The following is a 20,000-nucleotide window of genomic DNA, read 5'->3' on the forward strand; positions in this document are numbered from 1 at the left end:
CATATTCCAATGTGATTTCATGATTTTCCCTCTCTGCTTTTCAAAGGGTAACCAAAATGTTTTATTAAGAGTCCACATCGTTAGTTGTTCGCTCTCTCATTCCTTTTTCTGCTTCTCCGTTCATATTCTCTTTCTTCCATCTGACTTTCCACCCTCTCTAACAATTGTTTCATGGTGCAGCTGCGAGGTTTTCCTCCTGTTACGCCTTTATGACCTTTTTTACCTTCAGTTTCCTTTTCAGCGCTGGATGTCCTCACAGGTCCCAGCGCTTGGCCTTTCGCCTAAATTTTATATTCCATTCCATTTCAAATGGATGCTAGCTAATAATAATAATAATAGTAATAATAATAATAATAATTATAATTATTATTATTATTATTAATAATAATAATTTAATAATAATAATAATAATAATAATAATAATAATAATAATAAATGAGGAAAGGGATGAACTAGAGGCGATGTTATAACGAGGTCAGGGAGGAAATTCGGTTAAAAGTCGCCTAAAATATAGGTTAAAAGTTCGAATGTACAAACCAACATTGTATTAAAAATTCCCATTGTCTTTCAAACCGAGCAGAGGATGGCCTCTATATCAGAGGACAAGCGAGGGGCCCCAAGGACTGAGAGGAGTTGTTTGGCGAGGTCATGATTTATGAATCGCTCCTGGCCGGGAGGGTAAACACGCTTTTAATGCATACGGGATGGACGCAAATTTCTATCTAATATTGATGGTGTTGTCGGCTTACATATTGCAATTGTTGTTATGCTTACCGTTGTCATAGTTTTATTTCTGTCGTCGTCGTTTGTTGTCATTTTTGTATATTTATTATGTTTTTGTTTTTGTCGCCACCGTTTATTTTCTCTATGTTATCATTTATTTTGATTATTTTTTTTATTGTATTCTTATCTCTGTTATCATATTTTTAACTCTGTTATCATCGTTTATTGTCATCTTTTTCATTTTTATGCCTTTTCTCTGTTATCATTGTTTATTGTCATTATTTTTTATTATCATTATTTGTTGTAGTTTATGGTGGTCATGGCAGTCTCACCCGAAAGTGTAATTAGAAACTTCGCCAACAGATGGCGTTCATGTGTGATGGCCAGTGTCCCAGGTATCCTTACAGTGAGTCTTCATGAAACGAGACTTGAAAAACGAAAATCCCTGATGGGTTTCCGTCTGCGCAAGTCGTGCCGCCGATCAGCGCCAATTCGGAAATGTATAATCGGCCCGGCCTTCATCTCCTCGTTTCGTATGCGAGGGCTGGTTTATTTTCTTCTCAATTAGAAAAGGAAAGACGGCCGGTTCACTCTTGCCTGACTCGCCTAATGATGACCTTAATTAGGTCTGTAATGATCGCTGCATTTTTCGGGGGGGAGGAGGAGGTGGAGGAGGAGGAGGAGGAGGAGGAGGAGGAGAGGAGGGGGGTCTTTATTAGGCGTAATTGCCAACGCCGGGATCATTTTTTTTTTCCTCCATCCTGTTCTTGTTTGTCTTCCGTTGTTTGGTTGTGGGTTAGATCATTTTGAAAGCTTTTTTTTTTTTTTTTTTGGTTATGGAGGGGAAAAATTAGAATGGTTGCGAGGTTTTCAGAGGGTTAATGATGTCGACGTGCTATTAGTGGCTCTGATTAGTGTACTGTGGACTGATTGCGACTGGAATTGGCAGAGATAGATTAGTTCTCACTATGCGAGCCTTGTCGCGGATCTGATCCTTAAGGCAAGTGGGTTTTGGTGCGTTGGACCCTAAAGTGGCAGCCCTGGTTCGTTTTATGATCAAGTCGTGGGGCGTACAGGTACAGTTTTCCTTCGCATTGTTAAAATGTTGTTTGCAGTGTTCCTTCTGGCTCCTAACTGTAGGCTGCCCATTTTTCAGCCTGTTACTTTCTGCATCCTTTCCTCACTTACTTTCTTCCATCTCGCTGTCTAATCACGCCAACTCCCTGTCTTATGAGTGTCTTTAGTGCTTGGGCGAGTACGTATCACCCGGCGGGCCGCCACATCCCACTTTTAATCAGTGGAGGTTAGCATTACCCGGTTATCTATCTGTCTATCTATCTATCTACCTATCTATCTATATATCTGTCTATCTATCTATCTATATATATATATATATATATATATATATATATATATATATATATATATATATATATATATATATATATATATATATATATATATATAGATAGAGAGATAGAGAGAGAGAGAGAGAGAGAGAGAGACACGTCATCAGCACACAAGCCTCTTGAACTTCCGTGCGGCAGGGCATGAGGCTAGCAACCTCATTCCGTATGCACTTGAATACATACACACACACATGTATATATAATATATATATATATATATATATATATATATATATATATATATATATATATATATATATATATTATAATTCATGGAGGACAATATTTATTTATCTTTATATAGAAGAGTCAGTGACGGCACCCACAGCGACCCAGAAGCTTTGGTGTAGGCACAGCGGCGGATGGACGCCGACCAGCGAATCGTTAATGGTGAATCTTTTTTGCTGGCCATAAAAAATTCTCTTTCATTTGTAAAAGGTAATGGATTTTTCTATTGAATTTAAATATTGTAGTCGTGGGAAGGCTGGAGCTGCTGTTAGTCGTTATTCAGTTTGCACATCATGGGAATTGTTGAACGAAGTTATCATCTCTGCATTGTTGCTAAATTGCTTTGTTTTGTTCCCCTGTTTGGGTGAAATACGCGGCCGGCCTAAAACAGCTTTTATTTTCTTTCATTTTTTTTTCCATGGATCCTCTCTGGGTCGGCTTTTTTTTTTTTTAAGATCAGTTGGGACCTCTCGTTTCGTGACTTTCTCCGTACCGAAGAGGAGTGAGGATAATTGCTGTGTACGGTAGTGATGGTCCTTATACTATCAGTAATGGTTCCCTATTGTCTTGTAACTGACGTCATGCCATGCGTCATTTTTGTGACTTTTTAAAATACGAAAGTATTGCTTCTTCATTCGCGAGAATCATTACTTCGAAACGTAGAATGTGAATCATTCTTCATTGTTTTGTGTCGTTTCTTGAGGTGGAACTTTGACCCGGGCTGGGAAATCAGGTTACGCTGGTCGACGGGGAAGAATGTGGGTATTTAAGGGTCAAATACGAAAACTCAGATATATAAATGTGCGTGCCATTTCGCTTGAATGCATCAGGGTAGGTAAAAAAAATTATTATTAATTTTGTTATATCCATCGCCTTTTGTGAATGAATTCAATACAGAATTAGGGGTTAATCCAAGGAACCACTTTACTTTTCCGAGAGATTTGCCGGAAATTGGTCGCACAGGAAGTTTGCTTTTAATGTGAAGTTCGCTTCGTGATTTAGTTGTAGAAGTTGTGTGTTAACTTTGGTATGAATTTGAAGGGTAATATTTATTTTCCGTAAACTATTTTCCTTTGAATAAATATTTTAATTTTTAAAAAATTATGACCACGAAAAAAATTGAAAATTTTTTGACCTTAAGGTCTCTCTCTCTCTCTCTCTCTCTCTCTCTCTCTCTCTCAAAATAATGAATAGAGTATATATAAAAATATATAATGGGACCTCATATCTCTCTCTCTCTCTCTCTCTCTCTCTCTCTCTCTCTCTCTCTCTCTCTCTCTCTAAAATAATGAATAGAGTATAGAGATATATAATTGGACCTTATCTCTCTCTCTCTCTCTCTCTCTCTCTCTCTCTCTCTCTCTCTCTCTCTCTCTCTCTCAAAATAATGAATAGAGCATAGAGATATAATAATGAGACCGTATCACCCTATTTAGCCATGAATAAGAAGGAAACCGAGATTGGAAATATCAGTCTTGAAAGTGGTGGGCCGTGCCAAGTTTTGTCTGCCAGGACTTGAATACTGTTCTGTGACTCATCAGACCAGACGGATCGAAAAAAAATCAGTAGGATCGTTTGGTCACCAATTCATGAGCAGGTAGTGACCCCAAAGGGAGATATTTGAAGTCAAGTAAAAGGGGAAGAGAGAAGATCAGTAAGGGACGCCATTAGATGTAGGAAGTGGTCAAGAAGAACTTCCATACACTAAGACTGATTCTGAATACTCTTTGGTAACAGGGAAAATAGCAGTTGTCGCTCCGTCAGCTACAACAGGAATAAAAGAATGAGACGAGAAACTTGAAAAAATATGAAGGTATATGTAAGAAGCATGGTATTAGAGGAACTTGGGAAACTAAGGGCTTAGTTAAGAGAGCTGGGCTTTTCCGTCTTATGCCATAGCGGCAAGCCAAACCATATGCCTAAGCCTTTGAAAGTATTCAGCTCTAAATATATCTTAATGTATATACAACCTGGCATAGGGACTTTTGTATGCAAGTCTGTAGGTAGCCGTATTTTTTTGTAAAAACTTTTTCAGACTTGGGAGAAAAAAAAAAGGTCCTTTCAGCTTTTTGTGTAGATATGATTTTTATGGAAGTTTGTGCAGCTCTTTTGAAAAGAGCCTGGAAAAAAAGTGACGGTAGATTTCAAAAACTTTTCACGTGATTATTCTGGTCTTATTTACCAAACTTTTATTCTCTCTCTCTCTCTCTCTCTCTCTCTCTCTCTCTCAAGCACCTTCTGACTAGGCGATTCTAAACTGGTGCATTTTGTTTCAGCCTTTGTTTTTTTATGTTTGTGTCTCTGAATTTTCATCTTCTTTAAAAGGTTGGATTTTTCCAACTCTCCTCTGCCCTTTCCCGAGTGCCTTCATTTGTCAGGCAAAGTCTGTTTAATCCTTACTTATTCGGTATTCGGGAAGCTGTATTAGAAACTCTCTCTCTCTCTCTCTCTCTCTCTCTCTCTCTCTCTCTCTCTCTCTCTCTCTCTCTCTCTCTCTCTCTCTCTCTTGAAACGCTTTTCGTGTCTTTTGGACAAAATACACTCCGGATGCATTTGCCTTAACTTTCTCTACAAGGTCTCCCCCCGTATTCTTTTTTTTTTTTTTTAAACCCTGTTCTCTTTTCCTTTCTTCAGAAAGGCCAATGGTGTGTGTGTGTGTGTGTGTGTGTGTGTGTGTTTTTTTCCCTTCCATTAATTTTCTTGCTGTAGGTCCGAACATGGCCAGGGGATGGAAACCTATCTCGGTAACCTAATCAGGGACTGAAAACTGAACCAGGGCAACTATTGGATTGGCCTCCACGGTCGTTAAATCGTCTTCATCTCCTCTCCTGAACACCCTCCCACCCCTCCACCACCACCACCACCTGTTCCCCTGTTCCCCCTCTCTCTCTCTCTCTCTCTCTCTCTCTCTCTCTCTCTCTCTCTCTCTCTCTCTCTCTGCATCTTATCCATGTCAACTTCTTCCTCTGAACTAGTGAGCTAAACTTTCTCTATATCTCTCCACACACACACACACACACACACACACACACACACACATATATATATATATATATATATATATATATATATATATATATATATATAAGCCACTCATTTGTTGAAGCATGCAACCTGCAGGTCAGAACATCTCTCTCTTTCTCTCCCTCCGGCTGTATAGCAATTATTTAAGCGTACCCCCTTGTTCTGAAAGTGAATAACCTCCTGGTCCTAATCTCTCTCTCTCTCTCTCTCTCTCTCTCTCTCTCTCTCTCTCTCTCTCTCTCTCTCTCTCTCTCTCTCTCTTGAGTATTTCTGAAATTTAACGAACCACTGAAGTCTGAGTGGATGTAATCCACTCGAAGCCGAGCGAAAGCCTCAAGGTAACAGGATTTGTTTGTCAGGGTTTATGTTTTACTCGACTAATGGTTGTTCTTCCAGTATGGGAGGGATATGCGCACAGAGAGAGAGAGAGAGAGAGAGAATTTCTTTTGCTGGTGCACAGAGGAAGGGATTTGCTCTTATTTCATTGTATTGGATTTACGGGATTTCTATTAGTATCGTGCATCTGGTGTTTCGGAGAAAAGATTTTTCGTGTAAAGTTTTGTATGTGTATATGTATAGTTATGTATACATATATATATAATATATATTATATATATATATATATATGTATATATATATATATAATATATATATATATATGTATATATATATATATATATATATATATATATATATATATATATATATATATATATATAAAAAGCATATCTCAAATTCCGTAGTACTCAAAAGTGTTTCAGATGCTGTATTTGTCCTTTCGTAATTGTCAACATTTCTAGGTGAGTCTATGGCCCACAGGTTTGACAGTTTGCATTGGTGTCATAAAACCCAATGTGATTGGGTATATTTTTTAATAAGTATGATAGACAGAGACACTAATCTATTGGTTGTGACATTCGCTTCGCAGGCGCCAGGACCTATGTACTTTTGCAATTATGTTCATGTACACTGTAAATGATTGCTCTCTCTCTCTCTCTCTCTCTCTCTCTCTCTCTCTCTCTCTCTCTCTCTCTCTCTCTCTCGTTATTAAAGATATTTCTTTCCCCTCAGACTTTTATAAGAATTCTCCAGTTGTTCAGCTTTTCTCGATAGAATATATTTTTCCATATCGTTGTGGCGTGAGCGTCAGCGGCGTCGTGTGCGCCTTTGAAATGTTGATCTGTTATGGTTTCCAGGAACTTTCGGTTTTCCAGTTTGTATAGAAGTTGAATATAATGCTGGAATAGCTCCTTCCCTCCTCCCCACCTCCCCTCCCCCTCGGTCCCTTAACCGAACCCTAAGGGTTTGGTAGGTGTGTAAGGAAAATCTCGACCACTTTTTCGAGTTTGAGGGAAGTTGGTGAATAGATCGCCGAGACCTGTGCAGTTTTATAAGGAGTTTAAACCACCCCTCTTCCCATCCCTCTCCCCCCATTCCAGTTTTCCCTTTCCAGACCTCTTCCCCCCACCCCTCCTCCTCCTTCCCCCCTCCCTTATTCCTCCCAGCGGTTCCCTCCTCCTCCAGCCGTCCAGAAGTTTGGAAAGTGTTAGCAGAACCTTAATGTACGATGGGTTGGAGCGGTACTCGCATACACTGAATGTGTACAGCATGCATGCATTCAGTGACTCTTTGAGAAGCTGGCATCGAGGCGGTTTTCTTTCCTTTTAAAAAAAAAATTTACTAAAAAATCCATTTCCGGCGTCGGTGGGCATATGTAGTTGTGATGCCAAATGATGTAAGCTTCAGTCAGTTAATGCCCTGAAGTGTTATTTTCAATCCTTTTTATGGGCAGCGTTTGAAATGAAGTGTTAGGCAAAATGGGATAAAGCCTCTGGGTTCGTTTTTCCTGATTTTTATAACTTTCCAGCCTTCGAGGGGCAAGGGTGGCTCTCTCTCTCTCTCTCTCTCTCTCTCTCTCTCTCTCTCTCTCTCTATATATATATATATATATATATATATATATATATATATATATATAGATATATATATAGATATATATATATATATATATATATATATATATATATATATATATATATATATATATATATATATATATATATATACATACATATACACGTCCGTGCAGTAATGATATTACTTATTTCTTCTACACATGAAGAGTCAGCAGCATGGCGTGATATTTCTTAATGGACATGTGACTCAGTTATCATGTCATTATGAAGCTGAATTAAGCCGCATGAATAATTGAAAGCAATCTTCATCATCCATTAGAAGAGGCAGCACGGGAAACTTGTAATAGGAAGTTTCTTTCAATTTATGCTGATTAAATTTCCATTCGGAATGAACGCAAGCAAGAGCAGTGTGCTTGCAACTCTTGCTGTCCCTCTTTCCTTTCTTCTTTGAAATCTTCTGCTTGAAAGGAGAGTCAGCCTGTGGAGACAGACAAGTTATAGGGAAAGGTGATAAATAAATAAATAAATATAATTAAATAAAGAGTGAATAGAAGATAAAATGGATACGGCTGAATTCAGGAGACGTCAGCGGAGAGCAGGAATGGATTTGCCCAAGATAAACTTCATTTAATACTTTATCGGCTTTGTAGATGCTCCGTGACACTTTGTCGCCTCCAGAAGACTATTCTGGAAACCTGAGGGAGTTTATTAAAAATTGATCTAAGCTTGGAACCGGCATGGGTGTATCAAGACGCTTGTCAGCTTCTCGCTCGTCAGTCCCCGCAAAGTTCAGGACGAGTCCCATTCCTGTGTCTGTCTGGGGTGAAATGTGGCGAGACCCCGCCCGCAGCTTCGAGACTAGCTAATGAATGGGAGGATCTCGCTTGTCTGTCTGGAATATCTGCCTTCTGATGAGCTGGTTTTAGGCGAACTGCGATGTGTGAGTTACCATGTTTGTGTTGCGAATTATATTGCCGAGCTTGCCAAAGTCTCTTCCTTTGTCTTGTGTATATAATATTCTCTCTCTCTCTCTCTCTCTCTCTCTCTCTCTCTCTTTGAGTTTTAATCAGGTTGGATGAAATCATTTCTTGAAGTTGTTTTTCATTATCATCGAGTATGTGAATACATTATCCTTCTAATGATGTAGCGTCCGTGTTAGAATTGGATTTATTGTGCTTTATGTGTTTATGTGTGTGTGTATGCGGTACGTATGCATGGGAGAGATAAAGAGCCTGTTGCGTGTTTAACGTGATGTATGGGAAGATTCAGAAAACAAGAATTTTCTAAGTTTCAGCCGTTTAAAATAACGATAAATTAATCATTTCCTCTGTGATCAGTTTTGCTTGAAGGACATTAACGTGATCAATTTTTTAGTACAGATTTAATGGTGCTTACGGTGGGGAGATATTATAAATCTTGTTTGTCAAGAAAGACGTTATGGAATTTTCGTCTCAAATGATGACAGACCTGCCTCTTTTAGAGGAAATTATTCGGAAAATAAAGAGGAAGGGGCAGATTTCCAATGGCTTGGAAGTGAGTGGTATGACGCATTCATCATACTGGTTCACCCTCGAGTTCGTGATGTCCTCGCAAAACACTCACTCGATTCTCAAGAGAGAGAGAGAGAGAGAGAGAGAGAGAGAGAGAGAGAGAGAGAGAGAGTCATTCATTTGGAATTCCTTCCAGCTCCCAAACTGGGCATCCATGCTCATCGTGTTGTCCACGAATAGATAATAATGTCGTCATTAAAAAATTGTTTAAAGTCAAGTCCAGGGGCGGACTGTATGCTCGGAAATCTCGTTCCCCGACTTTTATTTTCCTTTTTTTTTTTTTCCTTCATCGGCAAAATTCTTGTGACCATTCACGTCACCGCATATCAGGCAAGTAATGAGTGCTTGGCCTTCAAACTGGAGCGGTGGGGCTGAATTTAAATGCCCCTTTTGTGTGTGTGTGTGTGTTTGCTGCTGAAGAAGGAGACGCGTGCTTTTAAAGGTTTTGTGGCCTGAACGAATCAAGAAGGCCTTTTTCTTTACTTCGTTCCGATGCACATTGTGTGTGTGTGTGTGTGTGTGTGAGAGAGAGAGAGAGAGAGAGAGAGAGAGAGAGACCGGACCAGTGTTAAGTGTAAAGAATTAAATAGGCAAGTTTAGAGAATAAGATTCGTCTCCTTGATAATGAAGATTCTCTCTCTCTCTCTCTCTCTCTCTCTCTCTCTCTCTCTCTCTCTCTCTCTCTCTCTCTCTCTCGTTCATGTTGGATTGACCGCCCAATTCGCCTGCCACTATGAGTGATGGGTGACATCAGGAGGACCCTGTGCGCATACCATTCAGTGGCTCGAAACTCATATATATATATATATATATATATATATATATATATATATATATATATATATATATATATATATATATATATATATATATATAATATATATAGAAATGTTGCAGGGTATTTGTGTTAAATGTTGCACACTGTTTTCATCTCCTCTTAAGAATCCTATTTGTATTAAATGTTGGGGCTTCTCCGATCACTATTATTATTATTATTATTATTAAGATTATTTGTTAATTAATTAGAAGAGGAACCCTATTCTCCTGGAACAAGCTCACAAAGGTCATTGGCTTGAAATTCAGTCGTTCAAAGAATGCTTTGTTCATTTTTAAGAAGTAAGAGAAGGTAATAGGATTTATTTATGCTAAATATCGGGTAATGGAATATAGATTTAGAGTTTTCGTCATTGGAATTGATTCCTAGTAATCGGATTAAACGTAATGTAATTTTATTTTAAAGAAAAACTAAAACCATTTACGTTTCGTCCCTTGAAAGCCTCGGTCGAAAATAATGTATCTCTCTCTCTCTCTCTCTCTCTCTCTCTCTCTCTCTCTCTCTCTCTCTCTCTCTGTGAAATCCTCCGCAGCAGCAGTCCGATTTAAAACACGTTAATGGTCCGTTTCAAATGGATTACGGCCGAGCCGTATGGTTTCGTTCGATGTGCGGGCACTTTTTTTTTATCTATTGTTCTAAAAAAAAAAAAAAAAAAAAGGAAGATATTAAAGTCCCTCACTCACTCGGTCTGTCAGTTTTATTTTTTTTTTTGGGGGTGGTGTGGTGTCCTGGGACCAATCGCCAGTCAAACCTGACTCCTAACGTCTGTTGCAAGTTCGTTAGCATCGGGATTTAGAGATGTCACGGTAACGTGTGTGATTTGATGGACACCTACCCAAGCACTGACCAAAAAGATGATTTAAAATGTGGATCATTTACCGTATATATGTTATAAGGATACCACTTGTTTATATTCATTAATTTATTTGTTGTTTTCTCTCTCTCTCTCTCTCTCTCTCTCTCTCTCTCTCTCTCTCTCTCTCTCTCTCTCTCTCTCTCTCTCTCTCTATAAATCCTTTCTTACTACTAGGGAATGGTGAAATATATCGTACAAAAGGAATGAGTTTCGAGGGTGCGCAAAGGTCACTGATAGTGGTGAAGGATTTCAAGAGAACAGTTTTGGAAACAGATTAATTCAAATACACTCTATTTATGTATGTATGTATGTGTGTTACGTACTGCTTTGTCCGTAGGAGTCGGCAAACTCACCTGTATATTGAGAAACGTCTGACTCGATTCAATAACTTTTAATTCAAGGATGTCATACTGTGTTTGAATTTTGTGAATAAATTTCCGATGGTAAAATTAAGGATGGTGGCGAGAGATAGGGAAATAAAGGATCGTTTTTCAAGCTTTCCATTTAATTTTTCATTGTATGTTGGCGAAGAAACAAGGATAAATTAATTGGCCATTTTTGTGTCTGCATAAATGTGTATCTTTCAGTATGTCTGGTTTCCCCCCCCCCCATCCATTTCAGAGTAAATATTTTGCATGCGATTCGCCATGCAAGTTAATTGCTCAATTCCGGAATGATTTTGTAACCAATTGGCATTTGCAGTGTGTTCATTAATTAATTTTGGATGTTCAGTCTGTTAGCTGAAGCTTTATTTTTTTCAGTCCGTTGCTATTTATTATTGAAAATAAAACTACCCCACTTTTGACGCATTTTGTTTTCAGGTAAATTTCGTTGCTTATGATTAATTACATTTTGGGCCGACAGCATATATTTCCTTTCTTAGATCTCTCGCCGAAAAATAATGCAATTTCACTATCAGAATTATATAAGAGTTTGAGGCTTATTCCTCATCATTTTTTAATGCTTTGTAAACTCGCTTTCCCTTTTTTTTTTTTTTTTTTTTCGCTTTTCCACCGAATGAGATTATTATTTTAGTTTCCCTTTAGTGAAAAAGGTGACGTAATTCTCGCTTTGAAATAAATATTAGTTAGGAGGGAAATGTACTTTTGCACAGAGATGGTCAGATGGAAAAGCACCGTTCGTGAACTTGGAATTAGTTTAGCTCTCTCTCTCTCTCTCTCTCTCTCTCTCTCTCTGCATTATTCATGTATGTATGTATGTATTACACAAGCACCTTTTCATCAGCTTCCAGATTTCTCTCTCTCTCTCTCTCTCTCTCTCTCTCTCTCTCTCTCTCTCTCTCTCTCTGTATTATTCATGTATGTATGTATTACACAAGCACCCTTTCATCGTGTTGTAAGTGTTCCCAGATTACAAACATTCTTAATAGTCTGTGTAATATTCTATTGGAAAATTTCACCAAAGCGTAAGCAATGACTGGCAATTGCCTGTCCGTCTATGTACAAAAACACCTCAGTAGAGAATAACTGTCGTCGCAGTTAATTTTGTTGCGCTGCAACTGTTGCAACGCCATTTGTCTCTTTAATGGCTGGAAATTAGGAAACTGCATTGGGTGCGATTTTTCCGTGAGAAAGACTCGCTTAAAAGTTGCTTTATAGTTTTTTTTTTTTATTATACAGGTCTCTTGTCACCTTTGGCAAAATTGTGCCATTACGCCCTTTTTTGAATTTTGAGTTGCTTAATTGATTTTGATGTTATTGAACTGCGTATGCGAAAGCGATGTTATAATAATACTGTATAATGTTTTTCACATCTCAAGGTTGGCTCGTTGATTTATTTTTGTTTACTTTCACAAAGACATGTAATTTGTTTTTCGCTGAAGACCACGCCTTAGTAAATGTTTTGTGTGTGTGCGCTTGCGTGTGCGTGAGTGTATATGTGTATGCACGCGTGCTCGCTTGCGTGAGCTCCCATGGGCATGGGACTAGCACTCTCATCTTAATAATCGGTATTCAGAGGTTTGCTATAGTCCTTAGGGGCTTGGTGTTAGCGGCAGCAAATAGCAACGACGCTAACAAGTCAGCAGATGAAAAGAGAAGCGATATGTATCTTAATGCCACGAGTTTGAACGGTAATGGGTTACAGTGATGCCTTGGAAGCCAGTGGCTAGTGCAATTCACTCTTTCTCCCAGTAAAAGTATCCCGCTGTAACTTTTCTCACGAGGCGTTGCTTTCCTTCGAGAAAGATCACTTTCTTAATGGACTTGGTCTCGGTTTCTGTGGGATCCGTTTGAAGCTGCATCGTCCACCGGATCCACAAAACTTTTTTGACATCACACCCCTCCCCCCTCCCCTGGCTCCTGTACACCCACCCCCCCTCTTTTTCCGAACTCTCACTGGCCCTTTAAAAAAAGGTTTTCACCTGACTTTGGTCACCTTCACAGATTTTACTAGATCTGTAAATATTACCCCGCTGATTTTATAGTATTTCGCCGAAATAAACCAAACACCCTAAAAAGAACAATTATCGGATTAACCAAAAAAGGAAAGCTGGAGCTTTATATTAGAATGATTTTCGTATGTGAGTTTGACATATGTTCAGTCGCAAAAACTTTTTTTTCTGATTTCCATAAAAGAACTTCGAATTTCGAAAAAAAAAAAATATATCCAGAATTTTGTAAAGAAAAAAAATCGAATTTTCCGGTGTTATATCGAATAGCTTAAAATTTTTGCAATTTCTATGAATGGTGAATTTTTGTACAAAGGGTACCAAGAACCTGAAAAGGGTAGACAAAGCGGGGAAGATTGCATGGTGGAATCGTGATTGATTTTATCGGCATAAATTGGCAGCTGACGCTCAGTTACCAACAAATCTACCAGTTTCAAAATGAAGAATATTTAATTTTTTATTTTTATATCATGGTGTTTTCTATACTTACTGTCTGTAATTATAAATGCATATATTGCATTTTTTTAAAAAATAGGTTGGATAATTCTGTATTTTTTTATTCATATTGTCCCTTGCAATATAGAATAATATCTGCGATGAATTTGTCAAAATATTGAAAAATTTCTTACGAGACCATAATGATTCTGTAGAATGAGGTGTGTATATGTAACAGAGAGAGAGAGAGAGAGTAATTTAAATTACTTTAATGAAAAGGGATTAAATTACAGAATGAATTTTGAGAGGAGAGAGAGAGAGAGAGAGAGAGAGAGAGAGAGAGAGAGAGAGAGAGAGAGAGAGGGGGGAATTTATTATTTTGATGAAAAGAGGCTAAAGTACAGAGTGAATTTTTAGAGAGAGAGAGAGTTAATAAAAGAAGAGGAGAAAGTTGGTAAAGAACAGATCTATCGTTATTAGGACTGATTACCTCTTTTCAAATGCCCAAGATCTCACCCCAGGGTCCACGAACGGATTTCAGACGGCGTTCAAACCGTCCACCCCATTGAAAACGAGCTGTCAGCGCTGCGCAAGCGCAGTGGGTATACTGGGTTGCGATTCCATCGGTATTTCATTGGCGAAATCTATCTGTTCGAGATAAATCTTGTGAAAACCTCTTTGGAATCTCCACGCAAAACGTCCATTAGTTACCCCCGTTGACTTATCCATTATTGATTATATTAAGATTCTCTCTCTCTCTCTCTCTCTCTCTCTCTCTCTCTCTCTCTCTCTCTCTCTCTCTCATTGCAAAGAGAGTTATTTCTTGTCTACATCTTTACACCTTTATATCACATTCTCTGTGTTTATTCCCACCAAAATTCTCTCTCTCTCTCTCTCTCTCTCTCTCTCTCTCTCTCTCTCTCTCTCTCTCTCTCTCTCTCTCTCTCTCTCTCTCTCTCTCTCTGCAAAGACAGTTATTTCTTGTCTCCATCTTTCCACTTTCAACCTTTATATCACATTCTGTGTTTATTTCCATCAAAATTCCCACCCCCTTCTCTCTCTCTCTCTCTCTCTCTCTCTCTCTCTCTCTCTCTCTCTCTCTCTCTCTCTCTCTCTGCAAAGACAGTTATTCTTTGTCTACATTTTTCCACCTTTGTATCACATTCTCAGTGTTTATGACCATCAAAATTCTCTCTCTCTCTCTCTCTCTCTCTCTCTCTCTCTCTCTCTCTCTCTCTCTCTCTCGTGCTCTAACCAGGCATCAGCTTCCTCCCCCAACCCCGTCCCAAACCCAACCTCCCTCCCCCATTCTCATCATGGCATCTGCTGGTCGTGGCGTTCAAACCGTAATTACTTAATCGATACTCCATTATCAGGTGAAAATGGAGACTGAAGGTTTTCATTTTTTTGTGTGTGTGTGGTTTTTTGTTCTCGAATTTGAAGATGATGACGAGACCATCGGCGACTGTCGTAGTGTCGACGGCGCTGACGGCGACGCCGACGGTGAAGGTTACGATCCCGGTTCTGGCGATGATGTCTTTAGGTGATGTCTCAATTCAGAGGACGTCTTTCAAGTGTGATGTCTTCGTAGGGGTATTTTCGGGCATGCAGTTGAAAGAGGAATAGAGTATGCAGACGTATTTTGTGAGGGTGGTTTTCTAAATGTTACATTCAGATTCTCTCTCTCTCTCTCTCTCTCTCTCTCTCTCTCTCTCTCTCTCTCTCTCTCTCTCTCTCTCAAGGTACTGATAATTTCTGTATATACAGTACTATATTAGTGGTATTTTGAATCCTCGATGTGTGAGTTAATTATGTTAGTTTGAATATTAGTGATATTTTGACCCCCTAGTGAAATCATTGGTTGCAAAAATTCATTGCATCTTACGTTCAGTAATCAGTCGTATTCTATCCCTTAAATAGTCGTATTCTATTCCTATTTTCCAGTTCTTCTTGGCAGTGTCAGGGATAGGTCAGGGCACATGCGTGGTAAAAATATAGCTTGAGAATTTAGACTTCCATTCAGGGATTCTCAGTGTAGGCTATAATAGATGATTTTTTTTTCATTCATTTTTCCATATAAATCATCGTCTGTTTCTGCTACTTGGAATTCAGGATGTGAAATCTGGAATTTACTCTCTCTCTCTCTCTCTCTCTCTCTCTCTCTCTCTCTCTCTCTCTCTCTCTCTCTCTCTCCTGTGCACTCCCAAGAAACTATTTTAATATAGTTTCGTGGTTCAAAAGTTTCCTCCTCCTCCTCCTCCCCATCCCCTTACCCCCTCCCCCCTCACCCCCTCCCTATTTGGAGAGCGAGAAACTTCATGTGAAGTTTAAATTACCCGTTTATAAAAGTTTTTGAAGACTGGGCATGTGTGTGTGATATAAACTTCATTTCAACACTAAAAACACTGCAATGCTTACTTCTATCGGTCTTGAGAGGCGCGCGTGCGCTCACACACACACGCACGTACTCTCTCTCTCTCTCTCTCTCTCTCTCTCTCTCTCTCTCTCTCTCTCTCTCTCTCTCTCTCTCCCGTTATTGCTGATCTGTTGCAGTCTTTCTCTTTTTGTTTGTGCTTCTGTCTTTCTCTTTCCATTTGATTTATTATTCTCTCTCTCTCTCTCTCTCTCTCTCTCTCTCTCTCTCTCTCTCTCTCTCTCTCTCTCTCTCTCTCTCTCTCTCTCAAATAGTGGCATTTCGTCGGACCGCAGACAAGGAGGCGAATCGAAGAGAGAGGTCTTCGATATTTAATGGAGAGAGCATGATTTCTTAGAGAGGTTGAGAGAGGTGGTCACCCTTAGGATAACTCTCAGCTTTAGAACGCCTTGGCCCAATAAATATTTGAGCCCGGCGTCGCTTGCAACGCTGGTCTTCTTGTGGTTCGATATTTAATGGATATGTAAGTCGCATGTCATTTCTTATTGTAGAGGTAATGTCTTAGTTGTGACTCTGATTCTCAATCACTCTCTCTCGTCTCTCTGGTTCTCTCTCTCTCTCTCTCTCTCTCTCTCTCTCTCTCTCTCTCTCTCTTCACATGCAAAGACTTAACGAACGACCATTCTCATACCCTTTGCCTACCGTAAATTAAAAAAAACTTTGATAAGAAGAGAAGAAAAACGATTTAAAATCTTGTTGACAATAAATAAATAAAAATGCAGATATTCCCATCTTCCCTGTACAGAAAACTCGACTGCGCCGGAGAAACTTCGGCGCATTCCCCCCCCCCTTTTTTTTTTTTGTTAAGGCTTCGGCGTCTTTATTATGTAGAAGATTTTATACGTTTACATAGTGGAGTCCTGGCTGCCGTTCTTGAACCCTGCAGTGTCCTGTTAATAATAATAATAATAATAATAATAATTATTATTATTATTATTATTATTATTATTATTATTATTATTATTATTATTATTATTATTATTATTATTATTGTAGTAGCTGCTTTTGTGGTTGTTGTTAGTATTGTTTTGTACTGAATAACGATAGTCGGTCATAGAAATTGTAAAAGGGGATACCTTCGGAGTAAAGCCGCCATTCATATGCATATTCAGTCTTTTACAGCACAAGAGAACGCCACTGTTCCGCCAAATGGTAAACAATGACATAGATGAACAGCAGAAAGTACCATGCCTATCCCCCCTTCACCTCCCCCCCTTACCCATTATCCCAGAGAGCTTCCAGTTTACATGTATCAATCCCTTCCTATCTCCTGTCTCTTTCATTCCACGCTATCCGTCGTTTTCCGGATTGAAAGAGACTCCCCGTCAACTCGGAATAGTCACATATCCTCGAGGATTAAAGGTTCTTGGAAGAGTAGGCAAACGGTTAGAATAATAATAATAATAATAATAATAATAATAATAATAATAATAATAATAATAATAATAATAATAATAATAATACTTATGGCTGTAGCTTAGCCAGGTACTTAATGCTTTTTAGAGCATGTAATTTTTGGTGGTGTTTTCTATTTTGTTATTAAAAATGTAATGTGGGTGGTGTCACTCAGATGTTTCCTTTTAACAGCTTTTATTTTTTTTATTTTTATTTATTTATTTTTTATGCCCCTTCTCCAGTCTAAGTACCTAAATGTGCTTGTGTCACACGGCCCCAAATTACTTCTACCTTAAATGGGCATCTAAATGGGCATCTTCATGAGGGGTAGTATTCAAGTGCTTTACCTGAGCAATGCATTTAATACTAATTCATCAGTATGTTAGTCTTTTCAAGCGTTTTTATGGCCATTTGCCATTTTTCATAAACAAAACTGTAGGTTTAGCATATAAAAACTATTCATTAACTGTTCGTAGAATGGTGATAAAAAATATAATTCACAAATATGTCCGTCATTTCAAACGATGATTTATGGTTACCTGCCATTTTTCATAAGCTAGACTATAGGCTTAGCATATAAAACCAATTCTCCATGTATTTTTCTTTATTTATTTCTTAATTTGTTAAATTGTTTTTCCTTTTCTAATTGATCTCTTCATTCTGTATTTCCCATTACCTTCTGTTACTTCATTCTAATGAACATCATTTTTTTGGGAAGTCAAGGGACCTTGTGGGCTTGTTCCTTGTGAATAGGGTTCATCTTCTGAATAACAATCACACTAATTAACTGCTCCTAGAATTGTGATAGAAAAGTACAATGATACTATTGAAGTCCGATCATACTTTCATTGTGTCGAAGTAATTAATATTATATTGTTTAAGGCTGGTCATATTTTCATTGTGTCGATGTAATTTATATAATGATACTATTCAAGTCTGATTGTACTTTCATTGTGTCGATGTAATTTATATAATGATACTATTTAAGGCTGATATTACTTACGTTTTGTCGATGTAATTTATATAATGATACTATTTAAACCTGATCATACTTTCATTGTATCGATGTAATATAGATAATGATATTATTTAAGTCTGATCATACTTTCATCGGGTGGATGTAATTTATATAATGATACTATTTAAATCTGATCATACTTTCATTGTGTCGATGTAATTTGCATTGTTGTCAGCTGTTGGCAAGGTACTGGACAGCTTTTCTCCGCCATTATTCTCCCGTCAACGTCGGCTCTCCCACCGGGGCCGGCGACTTGACGCAAACTCCTCCGAAGTCAGAATGCTGAGAGACGCCTGAAAATGTGCCCATGTTGGCGTCCTCGCTCCGAAGGGAAACAAGAAGAAACTGTTTTTCTGGTATTTAGGGTTTTGGGTTTCTTTAAAAAAATCCAGATGCGGCGAAACAGTTTTAATTATTACTATGATTATTATTCAGAAGATGAAACCTATTCATATGTAACAAGCCCACACGGGCCATTGACAGACTTGGAGTTCAAGCTTCTGAAGAATATTATGGTGCTATTAGGAAGTAAGAAAAGAGATCCCACTTATTGAAAAGAAAAAAATAAACCGGGTAATTAATAAATAGATAAAAATGTATTAAAATGAAAGGAGAATAGTATTAGGTTAGTAATACGTTGCATTTTCGCTTGAACTGTTGAACTTCCAATTGCACATCTTCAGAGGTATAAAGGACCTCTGGAACTGAGGAGTTTCGACAGCTAGGTATAATGTGGAATATTTTTTTTCAGTGAAGTTGTTTTAGTCTTCCATCTCGATTCATTCAGTGAAAAGAGGACACTTCCGTGTCTGTCCTCAGTTGTTGTTCTTTCCTCAGTGTTGTTGTTCATCTTTCCTCGTTGTTGTTTTTCCATCTGTAAATTGGATTTTGTCCGATGGCTTTCATTTTTCCGTTTCATTTCAGACTGATTCTTACTTTAATACTGACTTGAATTTTTTTTAGGGGGGAGGGGGCGATGGGGCGTGTTAGATTTTATAATGACGGTCTTTGTGGGAAAGTGACGAAATCTCTTTTTATTTATATAGCTTAGGTACTGACACCCTTCCGGAAGGTCTTCTTAAAACCGTTTTATCCTCGATATTTAATTTTTAATTATCTGGGGTTTTTATATGGAATTATTTTTTAAGTATATTTAGATTAAATGGAAATTCCAAGTCGATTTATATATATATATATATATATATATATATATATATATATATATATATGTGTGTGTGTGTGTGTTTGTGTTTGTGTATATATAAGATATAATATATATACATTTATATATATATATATATATATATATATATATATATATATATATATATGCATGAATACATATACAGTGTACTTTGTACCCACCTTCTTGAAAAATTATGCCCTCTAGAAATATATTATATAATATATAATATTATATATATATATATATATATATATATATATATATATATATATATATATATATATATATATATATATATATATATATATATATATATATATATATATATGTATATATATATATATATATATATATATATATATATATATATATATATATATATATATATATATATATATATATATATATATATATATATATATAATGTGAGTGTGTGTGTATTCATATACACACATACAAACTTGTGGTTCTCTAACATACAACCAGTACTGTACCTGGCAAGAGTTGTCAGTTCCGCCCCATACTTTATTTACTTTCTTTTCGTGGAATGCAATTCCTTGGGCTCGAGACGAGCTGGATAA

The 20,000-nt window shown here is 37.6% G+C and overlaps 2 protein-coding genes across 3 annotated transcripts in view; one reads left to right on the forward strand and one right to left on the reverse strand.

Moving 5' to 3' along the window:
• LOC136832367 (antifreeze protein Maxi-like) overlaps positions 1 to 14,756 on the reverse strand; it is a 54,190-nt gene extending 39,434 nt beyond the window's left edge. Inside the window, exon 1 of the mRNA XM_067093277.1 lies at positions 14,683 to 14,756. Within this exon, the coding sequence (XP_066949378.1) occupies positions 14,683 to 14,756 (74 nt within the window). The remainder of the gene's footprint in view (positions 1 to 14,682) is intronic.
• The window catches only part of alpha-Man-IIb (alpha-Mannosidase class II b), a 1,038,654-nt gene that overhangs the window by 476,470 nt on the left and 542,184 nt on the right, over positions 1 to 20,000 (forward strand). The gene's annotated exons all lie outside the window — the stretch shown is intronic.

The sequence above is a fragment of the Macrobrachium rosenbergii genome, chromosome 49 (genome assembly GCF_040412425.1).
Source record: "Macrobrachium rosenbergii isolate ZJJX-2024 chromosome 49, ASM4041242v1, whole genome shotgun sequence".
In the NCBI taxonomy this organism is placed as follows: Eukaryota; Metazoa; Arthropoda; class Malacostraca; order Decapoda; family Palaemonidae; genus Macrobrachium; species Macrobrachium rosenbergii.